This window comes from Bufo bufo, chromosome 2, assembly GCF_905171765.1.
Source record: "Bufo bufo chromosome 2, aBufBuf1.1, whole genome shotgun sequence".
NCBI classification, from domain to species: Eukaryota; Metazoa; Chordata; class Amphibia; order Anura; family Bufonidae; genus Bufo; species Bufo bufo.
Window position 1 is genome coordinate 657,157,822 of NC_053390.1, and position 18,937 is coordinate 657,176,758.

At 44.9% G+C, this 18,937-nt stretch overlaps 1 protein-coding gene across 3 annotated transcripts in view; it reads left to right on the forward strand.

The window, feature by feature from the left end:
* ARFIP1 (ADP ribosylation factor interacting protein 1) overlaps positions 1 to 18,937 on the forward strand; it is a 155,617-nt gene that overhangs the window by 20,238 nt on the left and 116,442 nt on the right. For 2 of the 3 annotated variants that reach the window (XM_040418551.1, XM_040418554.1), the window contains exon 2: positions 12,544 to 12,623. The exons of the other annotated variant lie outside the window; for it this stretch is intronic. In XM_040418551.1, coding sequence (XP_040274485.1) covers positions 12,546 to 12,623 — 78 coding nt within the window. In that variant the 5' untranslated portion in view covers positions 12,544 to 12,545. The remainder of the gene's footprint in view (positions 1 to 12,543; positions 12,624 to 18,937) is intronic. 3 annotated transcript variants of the gene reach the window in all.

Here is an 18,937-nt window from a genome sequence, read left to right on the forward strand (position 1 = left end):
AGGGGTGCAGGGGGGGGTGAAAAATATTTATTTTAGCCACTCTAAAGTTTCTGATCCCCGCGGTCAGGGACCGCGGCGATCAGAAACTGCAAAAAGCGCAGCAAACCGCAGGTCTGAATTGACCTGCGGTTTGCTGCGATCGCCGATACGGGGGGGTCAAATGACCCCCCCCTGCATTGTTACGGGATGCCGGCTGAATGATTTCAGCCGAAATCCCGTTCCAATTAAGCCCTGGGGCGCCGGAATACAGATTTTAATTCAGGACGTACCGGTACGTCCTGGGTCCTTAAGGACTCGGGAAATAGGGCGTACCGGTACGTCCTAGGTCCTTAAGGGGTTAAAAAACAGTTTTGACCCATATGCAAATGACTTGATATGAGTATTGTATCCGGAGATGAGTCAAGCGAAAAGGAGCCCAGCACCGCCCCGCGTCCTCCGAATCTCCTCCTTGCTGGCTGACGTCACAGAGCTGGAGCGCCGAAATCTCGCGGTGCGCGAGCTAGCGCATGCATAGTTCGTTCTCTGTGCTGATGCCAGTACAGGGAATGAACATGATGCCGACACTGCGCATGCGCTAGCTCGCGCATCGCGAGATTTCGGCGCTCCAGCTCTGTGACGTCAGCCGGCAAGGAGGAGATTCGGAGGACGCGGGGCGGTGCTGGGCTCCTTTCCGCTTGACTCATCTCCGGATACAGGACTCATATCAAGTCATTTGCATATGGGTCAAAACTGTTTTTTAACACAATAAAAGCGCAGAGAGCTTAGGGGACTGGGTATTGCAGATGAGCTAGTGGCCATCTAGCAGCCCATGTCCCCAGCTCTATGCACTAAATCCAGGTGACAGGTTCTCTTTAACAGCCAAACAAAACTCAATATTTATTGCCCTGTTTAGGTAGTTTACAGAAACACTCCATATGTGGTCGTAAACTGCTGTACGGGCACACGGCAGGGCGCAGAAGGAAAGAAACTCCATATGGTTTTTGGAAGGCAGATTTTACTGGGATAATAAGTTGCCATATCACATTTAAAGACCCCCTGATGCACACCTAGAGTTGAAACTCCCAAAAAATGACCCCATTTTGGAAAACTACGGGAAAAGGTGGCAGTTTTGTTGGTACTATTTTAGGGCACGTATAATTTTTGGTTGCTCTATATTACACTTTTCGTGAGGCAAGGTAACAAGAAATAGCTGTTTTTGGCACTGTTTTTATTTTTTGTTATTTACAATGTTTATCTGACAGGTTAGATCATGTGGTATTTTTACAGAGCAGGTTGTTATGGACGCGACAATACCAAATATGACTACTTTTGTTGTTTGTTTTACATACTAAAGCATTTTTGAATATTTTTTTTTTTCCCTGTGTCTCTATATTCTGAAAGCCATTTTTATTTTTTGGGCGATTGTCTAAGGTAGGGTCTCATTTTTTGTGCGATGAGGTGGCGGTTTGATTGGTACTATTTTGGGGGGCATACGCCTTTTTGATCGCTTGGTGTTGCACTTTTTGTGATGTAAGGTGACAAAAAGAATTTTTAGCACCGTTTTTATTTTATTTTTTCTACTGCATTCAGGTGAGGGGGTGGATCATGTGATAATTTTGTAGACCCAGTCGTTAAAGATGCGGCAATACCCAATATGTCTGGTTTTATTTTTACAATTTTATGCTTTATTTTGGGAAAGTTTATATATATATATATATATATATATATATATATATATATATATATATATATATATATATTTTTTTTACTTGAAACTAGGTTTGCAGCGGGTATCGAATTTTCGATACCAGGATTTGATGTTTATCGATACTAAGCTGCTCTCAGCGCGCTCCATGTTCTCCTCAGCAGCACAGTGGAGAAGGAGTCTCCTCCCTCCCCCCTGTGCCGCTGCTGCCAATAAGAGGAGAGAGACGGAGGAGGGGAGCGACTGTGGCCACTGCACCACCAATGATGATAACTCACCCATTAATACAAATATAGGCGGCGGGTGCCGGAGGCAGAATCGCATAGCCAGCACCGGACCTCTGACATGAAGGGAGAAATTCAGCTACAGGAAATCGGTGACCAAACTTTATTTGTGTTCTGTTCCTCTGCAGAATGTAAATTCCAAGCCGAAACAGGACGCAGGTACTGACACTTTGTCTTTATGGTGCGAATTTTGTTCTGAAAAATGTGAAGGCCTCTTTCACACGGGCGTCCCGGATTTGCTCCGGATGTGTTGCGTGTGCATTGTGGGAAACCCGCCCAAGTGCGCACGCAATTTCAGTCAGTTTTGACTGCGATTGCGTTGTGGTGTTCAGTTTTTATCACGCGGGTGGACTTCTTCACTGAAGGTATTCTGTTGATTTTATTATTTTACCTTATAACTAGGGTTGTCCCGATACCACTTTTTTAGGACCGAGTACAAGTACCGATACTTTTTTTCAAGTAGTCACCGATACCGAATACCGATACTTTTTTTAAATGTCATGTAACCGTTTTGGGGGATCTGTGGATCTGTGGATGACGCACTGTCATGTGGGGGATCTGTGGATGGCACTGTTATGGGGATCTGTGGATGGCACTGTTATGGGGGATCTGTGGATGGCACTGTTATGGGGGATCTGTGGATGGCACTGTTATGGGGGATCTGTGGATGGCACTGTTATGGGGGATCTGTGGATGGCACTGTTATGGGGGATCTGTGGATGGCGCTGTTATGGGGATCTGTGGATGGCGCTGTTATGGGGGATCTGTGGATGGCACTGTTATGGGGATCTGTGGATGGCACTGTTATGGGGATCTGTGGATGGCACTGTTATGGGGATCTGTGGATGGCACTGTTATGGGGGATCTGTGGATGGCACTGTTATGGGGGATCTGTGGATGGCACTGTTATGGGGGATCTGTGGATGGCACTGTTATGGGGGATCTGTGGATGGCACTGTTATGGGGGATCTGTGGATGGCACTGTTATGGGGGATCTGTGGATGGTACTGCTATGGGGTGGGATATCTGTGGATGGCATTGTTATGGGGTGGGGGGATCTGAGGATGGCATTGTTATTTGGTGGGGGATCTGTGGATGGTGCTGTTATAGGGGATCTGTGGATGGAACTGTTATGGGGAGGATCTGTGGCTGACACTGCTATATGTCATCCACAGATCCCCCTCATAACAGTGTCCCCCAATACACCGGGCCCCGCCGCTCACCGAAGTATTTATAAACGTGAATCCTTATCCTGTTGTTAAGTTGAACTAACGCTGCCCTCTCCCATGTTCCCATGTCCCCCCTGTATCCCCACAGCACTTAAGCTTCCATAGCAGGCAGAGCAGACGGCAGCAGTAACGTCACTCACTGACGTCGCGCGCCTGCTTCACTCATAAAGTGGGCGGAGCAGGCGCTCTACGTCAGTGAGTGACGTTACTGCTGCCGTCTGCTCTGCCTGCTATGGAAGCTTAAGTAAGTGCTGTGGGGATACAGGGGGGACATGGGAACATGGGAGAGGGCAGCGTTAGTTCAACTTAACAACAGGATAAGGATTCACGTTTATAAATACTTCGGTGAGCGGCGGGGCCCCGCCCATAGTTACGCCCATAGTATTCTATTTATGTATCGGGGCGGGGTATCGGCGGCTGAGTACCGCCGAGAAAACTCGGAATCGGTCCCGATACCGATACTAGTATCGGTATCGGGACAACCCTACTTATAACATGGTTATAAGAGAAAATAATAGCATTCTTAATACAGAATGCTTACTAAAATGTTGATTGAGAGGTTAAAAAATAACAACAATTGACTCACCTTATCCACTTGATCGTACAGTCGGCATCGTCTTCTTTCTTCTTCTTTCATGACCTGCAAAAGGACCTTTGACGTAATCGGTGAGCGTGGTCAGTACAGGTCCTGCTGAATGAAGATAGAAGATCTACCGTAAGTTTTCTGCGCGGGTGCAATGCGTGACGTGAACGCATAGCACCCGCACTGAATCCTGACACATTCATATCAATGTGTCTGTGTACATTTTTTGTCTGACTCTGTCTCCAATAGGAAAGTTGTATCATCGCCGTTTTATTCAGGTAAACAGCCCCCGACTAGCTCAGATTTTTGTTAGATCGTCCTAGACTTGACAAACCTGTGGAAACAGGATGTTTCAGTAAATTAAGCTGACCTTGGGCTATTTCTTAAATGTAGAAGCATTATAAATAGCGTTTATTGTAATGCAAAGTGACAGCTCCTTTAAGTGGAGGCAGTTCACTTAACTCATTCATGTAGAAGTTTCCATAACCTCATGATCGTCCGTACTGAAGGTCTGTCTACCTTATTTCCGACTCTTTTCATGGACAGCTGCCATTTTCCCTTGCTGACTTTCTCTACTACAGTAAGATAAGTCTTTATAACTTGATCACAGGGGCAATAATGTCACATATTATTACCCTAGATTGCTACGTATTAGCTCAAAGCTTAGCGTACAGTAGATTTTAGATCCCTTTTTAAACATACAAGGATTATCTGGGATTTTGTGAAAATTGGCCAGAAGCAGAAAATGGTATAAAACAAAGAAACAACCTATGCTTAGCCATTAAATCCCCTGATGGCTCCAGGGCGGCCTCTCCTACAGCAGACATGTCTTAAAATCTTTCATGTGATCACTGCAGCCAATCATTGGTCTCAGAGGCAACATGCTAAGTGTCACTTCTGAGGCCAGTGATTGGCTGCCTCGCCCTCTCCACTTTGACTGGGCCAGTTCTGACATTTCACTGCCTGGCCCTGTCAGTCAAAGTGGAGAAAGGGAAGCAGTTGCACAGAGAGCAGAGCCTCTAGGTCAGTGCTCCAGACTAAAAAAAATATCAAGGAGCCATTGGCTCCTAACCTGAAAAATTTAGGAGCCAAATTACATTTTTAGTCGCCAAACTTAAGATAATATAATTAAGTAATAATAAAAAAATAAATAAATAAAAAAGACTTCTTACCTTGTGTAGTTGCCCATTGGTCTCTCCTTTTGATTCGTTCTTCCAACCCTATCAATCTTGGGGCTCACCGTCCTTCATTACACCCCCTCACAGTTCCTCCATTAAAACCCCCACCTACTCTCACCCACATGGCTACTGTAGTGTTCCAATAAAATTAAAAAAAAAAAATTGCTTAGGAGCATGAGGTTTCCTAGGCTACAGCCCACACAGTTAAAAGGGTTGGGCACTAATTTCTATAAAGTCTCAGACTAGCCAGATTTGCGTTGCTGAAGATGCTTCCTTGATCCCTAGGGGCTCGGCCTTGGCTCATTCGCTTCCAGGCCTCCGCTACTTGTCTTGAGTTAATCCATGAAAACTTTTATCTTAATGCCGCTGCAGCCAATCACTGGCCACAGTGGAGATCTGATCCCCTTGCATCACAAGACCATTTAACATAATGCAAGGGAAATGGTGATCAGTTATTGGCTGTAACGGCGTCAAACAGGACGTTTTCATGAAGGGACTTAAGACAAGCAATGGGGGCTCTGGAGCAAACGAGCCAGGGCCCAGCACTGGGGATCAGGTAAATATGATCACCAACAAAGGTCCTGCCAGTCTCAGAAATTAGTGTATACAAACCCTTTAAGGGGGTTTCAAACCAGTATTCTTCTATATGTGACACAGAATGGGTGAAAAACTATCCCCACTGCAATCCTTGAAAGGCCAATCACTTAAAGGGGTTGTTTCATTGCAGACAATGGGGGCATATCGCTAAGATGTGCCCCCATTGTCTTATAGCTGCGGGTCCCACTGCTGGGACCTGCACCTATATCGAGAACCGAGCCCTGAAAGTGAAGGAGGGCGCACTGCGCATGCGCAGCCGTCCTCCATTCATTTTCTATGGGGCCGGCGAAAATAGCAGAGCGCTGGCTCAGCTATTTCTGTCGAGCCCATAGAAGTGAGTGGGAGCGGTGGCCGGTCATGTGTGGTGCACTCCCATTCACTTCTATGGGGAGCTGGCTTGGTGGTGGCCGGACCAGAGTCCTGAAGCCACCACCTTGCGTGGTGGGACCCGCACCTATAAGACAATGGGGACATATAAATAGAATACTTCAGGATCTTTACTCTTTATTCTCAACACCTCTGCTTGCCTTGTCAGTAAATGAAAACCTTTGCTCTCAGAGGGAGGAGATTGCCCATATTCTAGTGCTGCTCACTGTGTAAATGTGGCTGGACATAGACATTCAGTCTCTGAATGTCAACCTTGAAGGTTTCCATTCACTGCCAGCAAGCAGAGGTGTAGGAAAGGTAGGAGACCTCCTCTGGCAGCTGAAGTAGCCTGTGCTTAACCCCTTATAGGCTGCTTTAGTGAAATTATCCCTCTTTTTTAAGAGGACCTTTCATCAGTTTAGCCCTGGAGCCCTAGTCTAATTATGGTCTTACCTTATAGGGCGGCCCCCACTTATGCCATGGCACTTTTTTATTTTATTTTTTTCAATCAGAGCGCACCGCTCTTAGCCAGAGAGAATGAGCGGTGTGCTCTGATGGGATGCGCTCACAGCCAGGGAGAACAGAACCGCCCCCCAGCGAAACTGCGAGTCTCCGCCTAGTATATAACAGAGTCGGATCATTATAATATAAGGCTCCAAAATCAACGGGGCCAAGAGTGCACAAATGGGGGGACGGGACGGGGTCCTTTGGGGGAAAAAAAAAAAAGTGCCATGGCATCAGTGGGGGTCGCCCTATAAGGTAAGACCATAATTAGACTAGGGTTAAACTGATGAAAGGTCCTCTTTAACTTCCCATGTCTTAGGAGCAGCTAACCGCTCTCTGCCCATCACCTCACATGTCTGTAAGGAGCCGCGCATTAACATAGTTGTCCTTTTCTAGATTGTGCAGGAGCTCTGTACTGACCTCCCAGCACTGCTCGGGTCGCATAGCATTATATTGATTTATGATGCTATGTAACCCTTAAAGTTCTGGAATGTATTGGATAACAAGGACATCATTAGGTAAGTGTTATCCAGTACACTCCAGACCTCTAAGGGTTACCTGGCATTATAAATCAATATAATGCTATGCGACCTGGTCAGTGCTACGCAGACTAGGACAGGGGATTCCACGGGACATACTGTGGTACGAGACCAGCACGGTGAGTGCGTATGCGTGTTCTTACAGGGTTTACCAATCCCTGGCTTCTCATTAAGACCTCAGTAATAAATCTGTATACGGGTGACTCGCCTAGTCCGTGGACTGTGCGGGAGCTCTGTACGTCCTCCTTTAGTTGAAATGTCTCCAGCAGCTCAGCTTCACCTACAAAGTTGCGAGACTGCTGGAGGCAGAAGCCCAAGCCATGCCCACCCTCTATGCTCTGATCCTCACCCAGCAGACGTCTGAAGCCTGTGTCTGCTGGATGAAAGCCCCTTCTTCTTAGAGGCAGAACAGCGGAGGGTCTAGGCGCAAATGGCAACAAGACTACAAAGTCATGTCGCTATTTTGAAATTTTAAGTCGCATTGGCGACCATTTTGGTTGCCATCTGGAGCCCTGTAGGTGAGACGGAAACACCCCTATTGCTCCTAGTGTCTCATTTGCAAATATTTATATATAATTTTCAGTAATGTGGACACATATGAACATGGGACCAACACAAATGCCTTCAGCTGCCAAGTGCACATGTAACAGGTCAGCCAGTTTCATAGCTACAAACCTGCCGACAGATTTAAGCATTTATTAAATCTTTAATACAGTAATTTTTACATTATTTTAGTTCTCAAGCATTCCTGTAGTCATAGAAAAAATTGTCTGTAGATCCCGATCTACACAACAGTAAGGCCAGTGATTGGCTGCAGTAGTCATGTGCGGTACACAGGCACACCACTGCTGCAGCCAGGTGGCGAGGATGGTTCTCAGGCGCTGGATCTAAGGGGGCTCAAGAAGGTGATTATATATTTTTTTTATTATTTTTAGTGTGGGTTAACATCACGTTTTCCGCCTCTGTTTGATGTATAGGTTACAAAAAAAATACAAAAAATGCAGCATGCCACGTTCTTGTATCCTGCATAGTCCAGTAAAAAAAAAGTATACCCTTTTTTTTTTTTTACAATGGTAATAAAAGTATGTTTTTTGTTTTTCTGTTTTACAATGGGACTCTGTATGGCATCAGTCTGAGGCATCCATTTAACTTATTTATACTTTTTTTTTTGTATACGTTAAAAGGATTAGAAAAAAACGTGATGTGAACCCACCCTAACAACTTCCTTGCAGTTTGCCACAAAACAATTTAAAGTGGTTATCCAACTCTAACAGAGTGGCCCAGACCTGCCCGACCCAGTGTGAGGGTGATACTCACCTGATCCCTGCCTCAGGATCCAGTCTGTTGGGCTCCCAGGCCGGCAGGTCCGCTCCCACTTACGCAGAGGACAACATCCGTTGATGTGGGCATGTGTGACCTGCTCCCCCTGCATCACATGTGACATGACGCAGGAGGAGCAGGTCACCGCAGCGGTCATGTGTGTCCCCGTTGACGGATATTGCCCTCAGCACACATGGGAGTGAAACTGCAAGCCTTGGAGCCAAAAAGACCTGATCCAGAGGTGGGCATCAGGTGAGCATCACCCTCACCCTGGGTCGGGCAGGTCTGGACCACTGTTAGGCCTCATGCACACGGCCGTTCCCGGCAGCCGGGCGGGATTGAGACCCATTCAACTTCAATGGGTCCGTGATCTGTCCGTACCGCAACAAAATAGAACATGTTCTATATTTTTGCAGTGTGGAGGCACGGAGAGAAACCCCACGGAAGCACTCCATAGTGCTTCTGTGAGGTTCCGTGCCTCCGTTCCGCACCGCAGCTCCAGATTGCGGACCCATTCAAGTGAATGGGTTTGAATCCGTGATGCGGGGAGCACGCGGCCGGTGCCCGCATATTGCAGACCCGCTGTTTGCGGGCAACGACCGTGTGCATGAGGCCTTATTGTTGGATAACCACTTTAATGTAATACATATTAGGTGAATTTCTGTGGTATTTCAGTTTATTTTGGACATTTGTAGAAGAATGGCCGGTTCTCTTCTGTAGTCCATAGGGCTTTATCATGCCTCTGTAGCGTGCAGCACTGGTTTGTTTTCTGTCCCCCCATGTACTTCTCTAGTAATCAAACACATCTCACCCCCTTCAGGCTGGCTCCTAACAGGTTCTGCATGATCAGTAGAGACAGTCGCATTGAATAATGCTTCTTCAATTATCAAGGCAAATAACTGGCCATTGCTGGAATTGAGTGATGATCCTTATCTGCACATTGCAGCTAATAACAGCTTCTGTAATTGACCTGCCACCAGAAAATAGCTGCCGGCACAAAATAATCACCGGAGAAGCAATTATTGATTAAGCCACCATTCACTGACTTGTCTCATATAATATACCCGCGCTTTTCAGTGTCTTCCAATGAATTCTTCCTTGCTTGGGCTTTCTCAGATTTAAAATTTTTATATTGTTTAGTTGTACTTTATGCTTGAATTATTTTTATTTTTATATACGAAGGTATTTAACGTATATATCAAAACTCCCAACTTTTACCTTCCCCCTTTTGATGAGCGATTGCTGATTTGATGAAATCCTCCCAATCATAATACTGTACGGTAACAAATGATCTAGTTTCCAGGGCTCTATTACACCGATAAATCCAAGTCTTTGTGGAGCATTATTCCGTAGGAGAGACTGTATCTTGCTGCTGGGAGTCCCCACAATCAACCGTTATCAGCAGCAGACTTGCTTGGCCGTTCCGTGCCTTGGGAACCGCAATTTCCGGTAATCAATGCACGGGCGCCAACCATGCGGCTGCCACAGACTGATCCAGGCCCATTCAACTTGAATGGGTCCGTGATCCGTCCACACCACAAAAAAATAGAACAAATTCTATCTTTTAGCGATGCAGAGGCAAAAAGATACAAACGGCCAGTGCCAGTATATTACGGGCCGCGACACAGACATGGCTGAGCATCGGCCGTGTGCCTGAGGCCTTACAATGAATCCTCAGGATAGGTAATCAATATGTGATCAGTAGTGGTCCCATTATTGGCACCGCTAACGATTATCTCACTTGAATGGGTAGGAGCTGCAGATAGGACATGTGACTGTTGAATGTGACGTACCGATAATTAGCCTACGGAGCGGTCATAGCACACAATGCATTGCTGCTGCCTCTTCCAACAACTGATCGGTGTAGGTGTCAGGAGTCAGACCCCCCACCGATATGATATTAATGATCTGTCTTCAGGATTGGTTATCAAAATTTTACTCCCAGAAAACCCGTTTAAGTTGGTCATAAAATAATTTAGAACATCCTGCGTTGAGGTTTACACATTCAGATTTTTTTAATGCTGTTTTTGAAGCTAAAGCCTGGAGTGGATTCAAAAAGAGGAGGCGTGTATTATGTTTATGACCCATTCCTGGCTTTAGATTTAAAAACTGCATAAAAACCTAAACGTGTGAACATGGCCTACTAATGCAAACTTAACTCGAGTTGGAATTCTTACTTCCACAATAGGACTAAGACTAGGCAAAATGAGAGTTAATGCAATAGTAGCAAGGAGGAAACCACTGGTATCCAAGAATGAGGCTGTATGGTTGTCTATGGAGGCACTCAGCGTGTGCCATAATTGTAGGATTTCAAATGAATGCAGCGTTCCAAAATCAGACCCATTGGGGACTGGAAAAACGTTTTTCTAAGTTGAGTTTTTTTTTTTTTTTCTTTTAATTTTCAACTGCTCCCTGCAAAATGTACAAAATCTTGGAGTACTGCTTTGATCCCTTACAGTAATCTCTTGGGGGCTTACACTAATCCCTGGTGGTTTAGGGTATGGCCACATATTCAGGTTTCCTGATGCAGTTTTGGAAGCCAAAACCAGGAATGAATTCCAAACAAGAGAAATAGCATCTGTCCTTAAAGGGGTTTTTCTGTAATAAAGATTTTCTGAAGCAAGTGCACACAGCATTCCCCCTGTTATCGAAGATTCGTACTTAAAGGGGTTTTCCAGGAATTAAGAAAATGAAAATACGTAAATATTACTTTATTATAAATATATTCTCAAATACCTTTTATTTATAATGGATCGTTTTGTCTGGGAAGCAATCATCAGGGGAAAACAAATGGCCGCCGTCCTATTAGTTCACGCAAAACCTGATCACACAGGAGGACAAGTTACTTTAGAACACTAAGGTAAAGAGCTGCCTCATCCTTCTCTGCTCTGCTTGTCAGGGACTATGATCCTTTTAGCTGAATCTCTGGGGAATTTTGTTCATGAGGAGACATGAAGTACAGAGAGGACAGACAGGACAGACTGTGTTAGGCCTATTGCACACGACCGTATGGCTTTTTCAGTGTTTTGCGATCCGTTTTTCACGTATCCGTTGTTCCGTTTTTTGTTTCCGTTGTGTTTCCGTTTCTGTTCCGTTTTTCCGTTCCGTTTTTCCGTATGGCATATACAGTATACAGTAATTACATAGATAAAATTGGGCTGGGCATAACATTTTCAATAGATGGTTCAGCAAAAAACGGAACGGAAACGGAAGACATACGGATGCATTTCCGTATGTGTTCCGTTTTTTTGCGGACCCATTGACTTGAATGGAGCCACGGACTGTGATTTGCGGGCAATAATAGGACATGTTCTATGTTAAAACGGAACGGAAAAACGGAAATACGGAAACGGAATGCATACGGAGTACATTCCGTTTTTTTTGCGGAACCATTGAAATGACTGGTTCCGTATACGTACCGTATACGGAACGCAAAAAACGGCCAGTAAACGGGAAAAAAAAACGTCCGTGTGCAATAGGCCTTAATGTGTTGCTGTGGTAATGGAGACTGCATTCAAGAGCTGGTGCTCATTAACCTCACCTCACCCTCCTCTCATGTCTCCTTATCCTTTCCATTTCCACACCTGTGTTCCGCATCATGATTCCTGACAAGTAGAGAGGAGAATGAGGCAGCACTATGGCTCATTGTGAAGTAACTTGTCCTCCTCTGTGATTTAGGACAGGTTTCGTGTGTACTAATAGGATGGCGGTCTTTTTTTTTTTTTTTCCTGATTATTGCTCTTAGACAAAACGATCCATTCTAACTAATGAAAGGTATTTGTGAATATATTTATTATAAAATAATATTAAGCATTTTTTTAATTTCTGGAGAACCCCTTTAACTGATCCTTGTTACTCCTGTCCTGCGCACTGCCTCTGCTGCAGTGCGGCATCCGGTGGTGAATCGCCAGTCATTGGTTGGAGCGAGGCAGGAGACCATGCACCACTGGATGTAAACAGTGTGACTGGAATATGGAGGCGTTGGGGAGCAGGTAAGTATGAATCCTCTGTTTCAGGGAGCATGCTGTGGGCACTTGGTAAAGAAACATTTCTATTGGAAAGGACCTTTTAAGGACAGATGCTTCTCTTTTTTTGGGGATTTCACTCCACGTTTGGCCGTACCCTTAGTTTATTAGATGTTGCTCTGGCACTGATTACGGTGTGGTCTCTTCATGAACCCGTCCGACTATTTCATGTTCTGTAGAATGGGCTCAGACAGTTCCCACAATGCATGCTGATTCTTTTCATTTTACTTTCAGATATGTCTGACAACACAAGTGATACAACACCTAATGATGCAACATTACCTGATCCTGAAGATGTTGCTTCTGACCCTGAGGTCTGTTATTAAGATAAATATAACCTAGAAATTATTAGCTGCCTTCATCTGGCAATGAGATCTCTGTGAGAAATGTCAAAGCAGTGGATTTCTAGCTGGATGATGGGCATAATTTATCACCATAAGGCTACGGGCACAGTACCACCATTTGTGCCATTCTTGTCACTACTAATATTTGAATGCCAGAGATGGTGGGGGGAACTAGCCCTTTAGGCTACTAAGCCTTCTGTATGTCGAATCATTTGTTTGAAATCTTGATTTCATTTTGTCTCCTTAATTCTCTGTTGAGACTTCTGTTGCAGACGTTCCTGCGGCATATGCCAATTGTATCTATCGGCCCCAATGCACCCACTGTGTGCCAAAGAACCTTCATTTGGCATACACTGGGTTGCCATGAGTTGACATTACTTTTTCGACTGTATAAGTAAATGTAGTCTGTTGTGTTTTCCTAGAGGCCTCATGCATACAGCCGTTGTTTTGGTCCGCATCGGCGGCTCGGATGCGGACCCATTCACTTCAATGGGGCCGCAAAAGATGCGGACAGCACTCCGTGTGCTGTCCGCATCCGTTGCTCCGTTACGTGGCCCCGCTAAAAAAATATAACCTGTCCTATTCTTGTCCGCGCTTTGCGCACAAGAATAGGCATTTATATTAAAGGCTGTCCGTGCCGTTCCGCAAATTGCGGAACGTGCACGGACGCCATCCGTTTTTTGCTGATCCGCAATTTGCGGACCGCAAAACACACCACGGTCGTGTGCATGAGGCCATGGAAAAGGGACACGGCAAATAAAAAATAGTGTATACCACGCTTATACTTTTTATTTTTTTTATTGCTGAAGATGTCATGCCACTGTAGGCCTATACAGTAGCTTACATTGGGGAATATGTTTAAAGTATATGTCAGATGGAAGTAAACAGTCTGAACAGAGCTTTAATGAGGCAATTAAAAACATGAATTTAATAACACATTAATTTAATCACGCTTTTTTTTTTTTTTTTTTTTTTTTTTTTTTTGAGGTTGTCCGGGACTTTGATATCGATGGCCTATCCTCGGGATAGGTCATCAATATCAGATTGGCATGGATCAGACTCCTGGCACCCTCGCCGATCAGCTGTTTGAACAGGCTGCTGTGCTCAACAGAGTTCAGGTGAGCACAGCCTCCTCACGTCTTACCAAGCACGCTCCGTCCATTGGATAGTGGCTTTTCTTGGTAATGCAGCACAGCCCCATTCACTTGAATGTGACTGTGCTGCGTCTAGGCCGCATGATTGATATTCGGTGATGTCACTGGCCTAGGAGGAGGCATAAACGCTCACGGCGCGCCATAGCCTCTTCGAACAGCTGATTGGCGGGGGTGTGGGCACTCGGACCCCCACTGATTTGATAGTGATGATCTGTACAGAAGATCAGCCATCAAAATCCGCATAACCCCTGTAAAGGAAAACTACCTCTAGAAATGAAATTTTGGTCTTCAAAATACGAATATCTCCCATTTGCATACATTTTTCTTACTCCCATGAACAGAAATTATTATTATTATATATATCATCTGCAATACAGAGAAGAATAGGACATGTTCTATCGTTTGTAATCCACCGAAAACACTGATGTGTGCATGGCTGCATAGAAATGAATAGGTCAGGCACTACTTAATTGTTTTTTATGGAGAGAAGGAAGGCCAAGATCTGCTCATTCTTCATTGGTGAGGAAGAATTTGTCTACCCTCTGTTAAAAATTACTGTCAAGCTATAGGCATATTGCAGTGGCTGGGTTTGTGGTGGCCCCAATGCTACGCTGGGTCCCCCGGACACCGTCGAGGTGTTGCTGCTCTCCGGAAGGGATGGTAAGGTGTGGTGCACCCCAATGGGAAATAAGTCCAGAGGTACTCTTTTACTGGAGGAATTCAGGTCCAAAACAATGCAGGCGAGGCATAGGGCTGGCTTCTCGAATCTCCTCCCTGGCAGAAGAAGGGTTTGATGCCGAGGAAAGGCCTAAGCTACGATCACTCTCTCTTTCTCAGAAGGCTGGCATCCTGGTCAAGGGCCCACGGTCTGTACCTCTGTAGTATAGGTAGCTCCTTCGTCACAGAGTTGGTGATCCATGGTTTGTGGCTCAGCGTCCCCATCTCAGCATCATCTTCTGGTCACTCATGCAGAATGGCATGAGTCTCCCCTCCAAGCATCGGTCCCTAACTGCAGAACACTAGAGGCTATGACTGCTCTCCTTATATTCAGTTTTAGCTAGACTGGAACCTTCTAGTGGGAGGGGGGGGGGGGAGTGGAGAAGCTCAGCACAAACAGATACATTGTAATACTTTCCGTCTCTCATAAACTTACATTAGAGCTTTAATGATACGCAATGGCAATGAGTTTTTCAAGACAAAAACAGGTTTCCAGACATAACAGAGCTAAACCAGACCGTTACAAGGTCTGTCTGTCTGGTTTTGGTGGTAAACAACTTCTGTCTTTTTCCCTCCAAAAAATGTTATTCTTATAACTCTATGGCAACTTTGGAAAATTACCAGCTTCTCATTCAAAGTCCTAACAGTCTCTAAGTATTAACTCTTTCCACAGAGCCATGTAAATACAGTGATAATGAACAGGATATATATCACAACATATAAAATGCAGTTACACAGTATAAGTTAACCCTTTTTAAGAGAAATAAAGTAAGTTTTAACTTTTTGCATAGGAGAAATAGACAAATGTCCAAACATCAAAGTACTTCCTGCTCCAGGGCACTACAATATCTCTCATAAAAGATTGGTGGGCAGAAGACTTAGGCCTCTTTCAGACGGGCGTTGCGGGAAAATGTGCGGGTGCGTTACGGGAACACCCGCAATTTTTTTCGCGCGAGTGAAAAACATTGTAATGCGTTTTGCACGCGCGTGAGAAAAATTGCGCATGTTTGGTACCCGAACTTCTTCACAGAAGTTCGGGCTTGGGATCGGTGTTCTGTAGATTGTATTATTTTCCCTTGTGACATGGTTATAAGGGAAAATAATAGCATTCTGAATACAGAATGCATAGTAAAATAGCGCTGGAGGGGTTAAAAAAATAAATAAATAAATTTAACTCACCTTAATCCAATTGATCGCGGAGGCAGGCATCTCCTGTCTCCTTTGCTGAACAGGACCTGTGGTGAGCATTCATTACAGGAAAATGACCTGTGGTGACGTCACTCCGGTCATCACATGATCAATCACCATGGTAAAAGATCATGTGATGGATCATGTGATGACCGGAGTGACGTCACCACAGGTCATTTTCCTGTAATGAATGCTCACCACTCACCACAGGTCCTGTTCAGCAAAGGAGACAGAAGGAGATGCCGGCCTCCGCGATCAAGTGGATAAGGGGGGGTTAAATATATATACTATGCATTCTGTATTCAGAATGCTATTATTTTCCTTTATAACCATGTTATAAAGGAAAATAATAATGATCGGGTCACCATCCCGATCGTCTCCTAGCAACCGTGTGTGAAAATCGCACCGCATCCGCACTTGCTTGCGGATGCTTGCGATTTTCACGCAACCCCATTCACTTCTATGGGGCCTGCGTTGCGTGAAAAACGCAGAATATAGAGCATGCTGCGATTTTCACGCAGCGCACAAGTGATGCGTGAAAATCACCGCTCATGTGAACAGCCCCATAGAAATAAATGGGTCGGTATTCAGTGCGGGTGCAAAGCGTTCACCTCACGCATCGCATCCGCGCGGAATACTCGCCCGTGTGAAAGGGGCCTTACAAATACCATGGGTGCAAATTGAAAGTCATGTACTAGATAGTAGCTCAAAGATCAGTTGGTGGTGACTTCCACAGAACTGCTTTTTTACCATTTTACATGCTAGATCGTTTGGTCAAATACATTTAGGGTCACATTTATTAAGATCATCGTCTTAATAAACCCCTAAACTGGTGGTGAATCTGCCCAGAGCTATGAAGAGGCGCCAGCCTCTTCATGACTTCGACGGATCCTCCGCCAGTTCTAAATGTAAGACAGCGTCCTTGCTGTATTACATTTAGACCTTTTTCTACACCTAAAATAGGCGTAGAAAATGGTAAATGAGACAGGCCTGCCAGCCCGCCCCCTTCCCCGCTCACGCCACACTTATAATTTTAGACCTGACGTGAGCGGTGAGAAGTCGCAGATTATGGCGCATCTAACCATTGCACCGCAATCTGCGCCTGAAATATGCCTAATATAGGCGTGTTTCAGATTAATAAATGACCCCCTTGGTCTATAGAAATTCCAATTCCATGTTGGTCAATCATACGACCATCCATCTACTTGAAAAAGTCATAGGAGATCTAGACCTATCCAAATGGAGAGCTGCGGGCATAACCTTTGTGGCTTAGCTAGTAGATGGCGATTTGGTGAGATCATTTGAGGACATTCAAGTTGAATTCCCTCAACTTGAGTCCCTCATAAGGAATTTTATAATTAGGGCTCGTTCACACTTCAGTGTTTGGTCAGTGATTTCCATCAGTTATTTGTGAGCCAAAACCAGGTACGGGTCAAAAGCACAGAACAGGTGCAGATCTTTCCAATATACCTCATCTCTTTGTAGGTTTCACTTATGGTTTTGGCTCACAAATCACTGATGGAAATCACTTACCAAACACTGAAATGTCAACGAGGCCTTACTTATGGATTAGGCTACTTTCACACTGGCGTTTTGGCTTTCCGTTTGTGAGATCCGTTCAGGGCTCTCACAAGCGGTCCAAAACTGATCAGTTTTGCCCTAATACATTCTGAATGGAAAAGGATCCGCTCAGAATGCATCAGTTTGGCTCCGTTCCGTCTCCATTTCGCTTTGAAGGCGGACACCAAAACGCTGCTTGCAGCGCTTTGGTGCCTGACGAAACTGAGCCAAACGTATCCGTTCGGACACAAAATGTAAGTCAATGGGGACGGATCCGTTTTTACTGGCACAATAGAAAACGGATCCGTCCTCCATTGACTTTTAATAGTGTTCAAGACTGATCCGTCTTGGCTATGTTAAAGATAATACAAACTGATCCGTTCTGAACGGATGCAGACGTTTGTATTATCTGAACGGATCTGTCTGTGCAGATCCATGACGGATCCGCACCAAACGCGAGTGTGAAAGTAGCCTAAGGCTGAGTTCAGACGGGCGAGATTTCCGCGCGGGTGCAATGCGGGAGGTGAACGCATTGCACCCGCACTGAATCTGGACCCATTCATTTCTATGGGGCTGTGCACATGAGCTGTGATTTTCACGCATCACTTGTGTTGCGTGAAAATCGCAGCATGCTCTATATTGTGCGTTTATCAATGCAGGCCCCATAGAAGTGAATGGGGCTGAGTGAAAATCGCAAGCATCCGCAATCAAGTGCGGATGCGGTGCGATTTTCACGCATGGTAGCTAAGATGACAGTCTATTCACTGTATTATTTTCCCTTATAACATGGTTGTAAGGGAAAATAATAGCATTCTTTAATACAGAATGCTTAGTAGGTGGTCAATTGAGGGTTAAAAAATAAAACATAATTAACTCACCTTCTCCTCTTGATCGCGTAGCTGCCGGTCTCTTCTTACTTCATATCACATGTTCCAATCACATGATCCATCACCGTGGTGATGGACCATGTGATCTGACGTCACCACAGGTCCTTTAGCCAGCAGCTCATGATTAAAGAAGTAAGAAGAGACCGGCAGCTACGCGATCAAGAGGAGAAGGTGAGTTAATTATGTTTTATTTTTTAACCCTCAATTGACCACCTACTAAGCATTCTGTATTAAAGAATGCTATTATTTTTCCCTTATAACCATGTTATAAGGGAAAATAATTACATCTACACAACCTTGAACCCAAACCTGAACTTTAGTGAAGAAGTTCGGGTCTGGGTACCACAGTCAGTTTTTTATCACGCGCGTGCAAAACGTATTGCACCCGCGCGATAAAAACTTAACAACGGAACGCAATCGCAGTCAAAACTGACTGCAATTGGGTACCTGCTCGCGCGGGTTTGCCGCAACGCATGCGGACCTTATCCGGACACGCTCGTGTGAACTCAGCCTAAGGCATTAACTTGGCCCACTCTTGCAGTCTTCCTCTAAGGTTAATTAAGATGTTATTCATCTTTTTGAAAATCCAGCATTATCTGGAAAATGCACGAGGTGTGTATATGATATATTGGGAGAAAAAATATATACTTTTACCCCAAAAAAATCTTATTACAGCAAGTGAAATAGACTTACAGCAGACTTACTCTACAGAAGGTTGGTCTGAGGTCCTACAGTTTCTTACTACTACATTTAAATGTGTTACTCACTATAAGGCTAG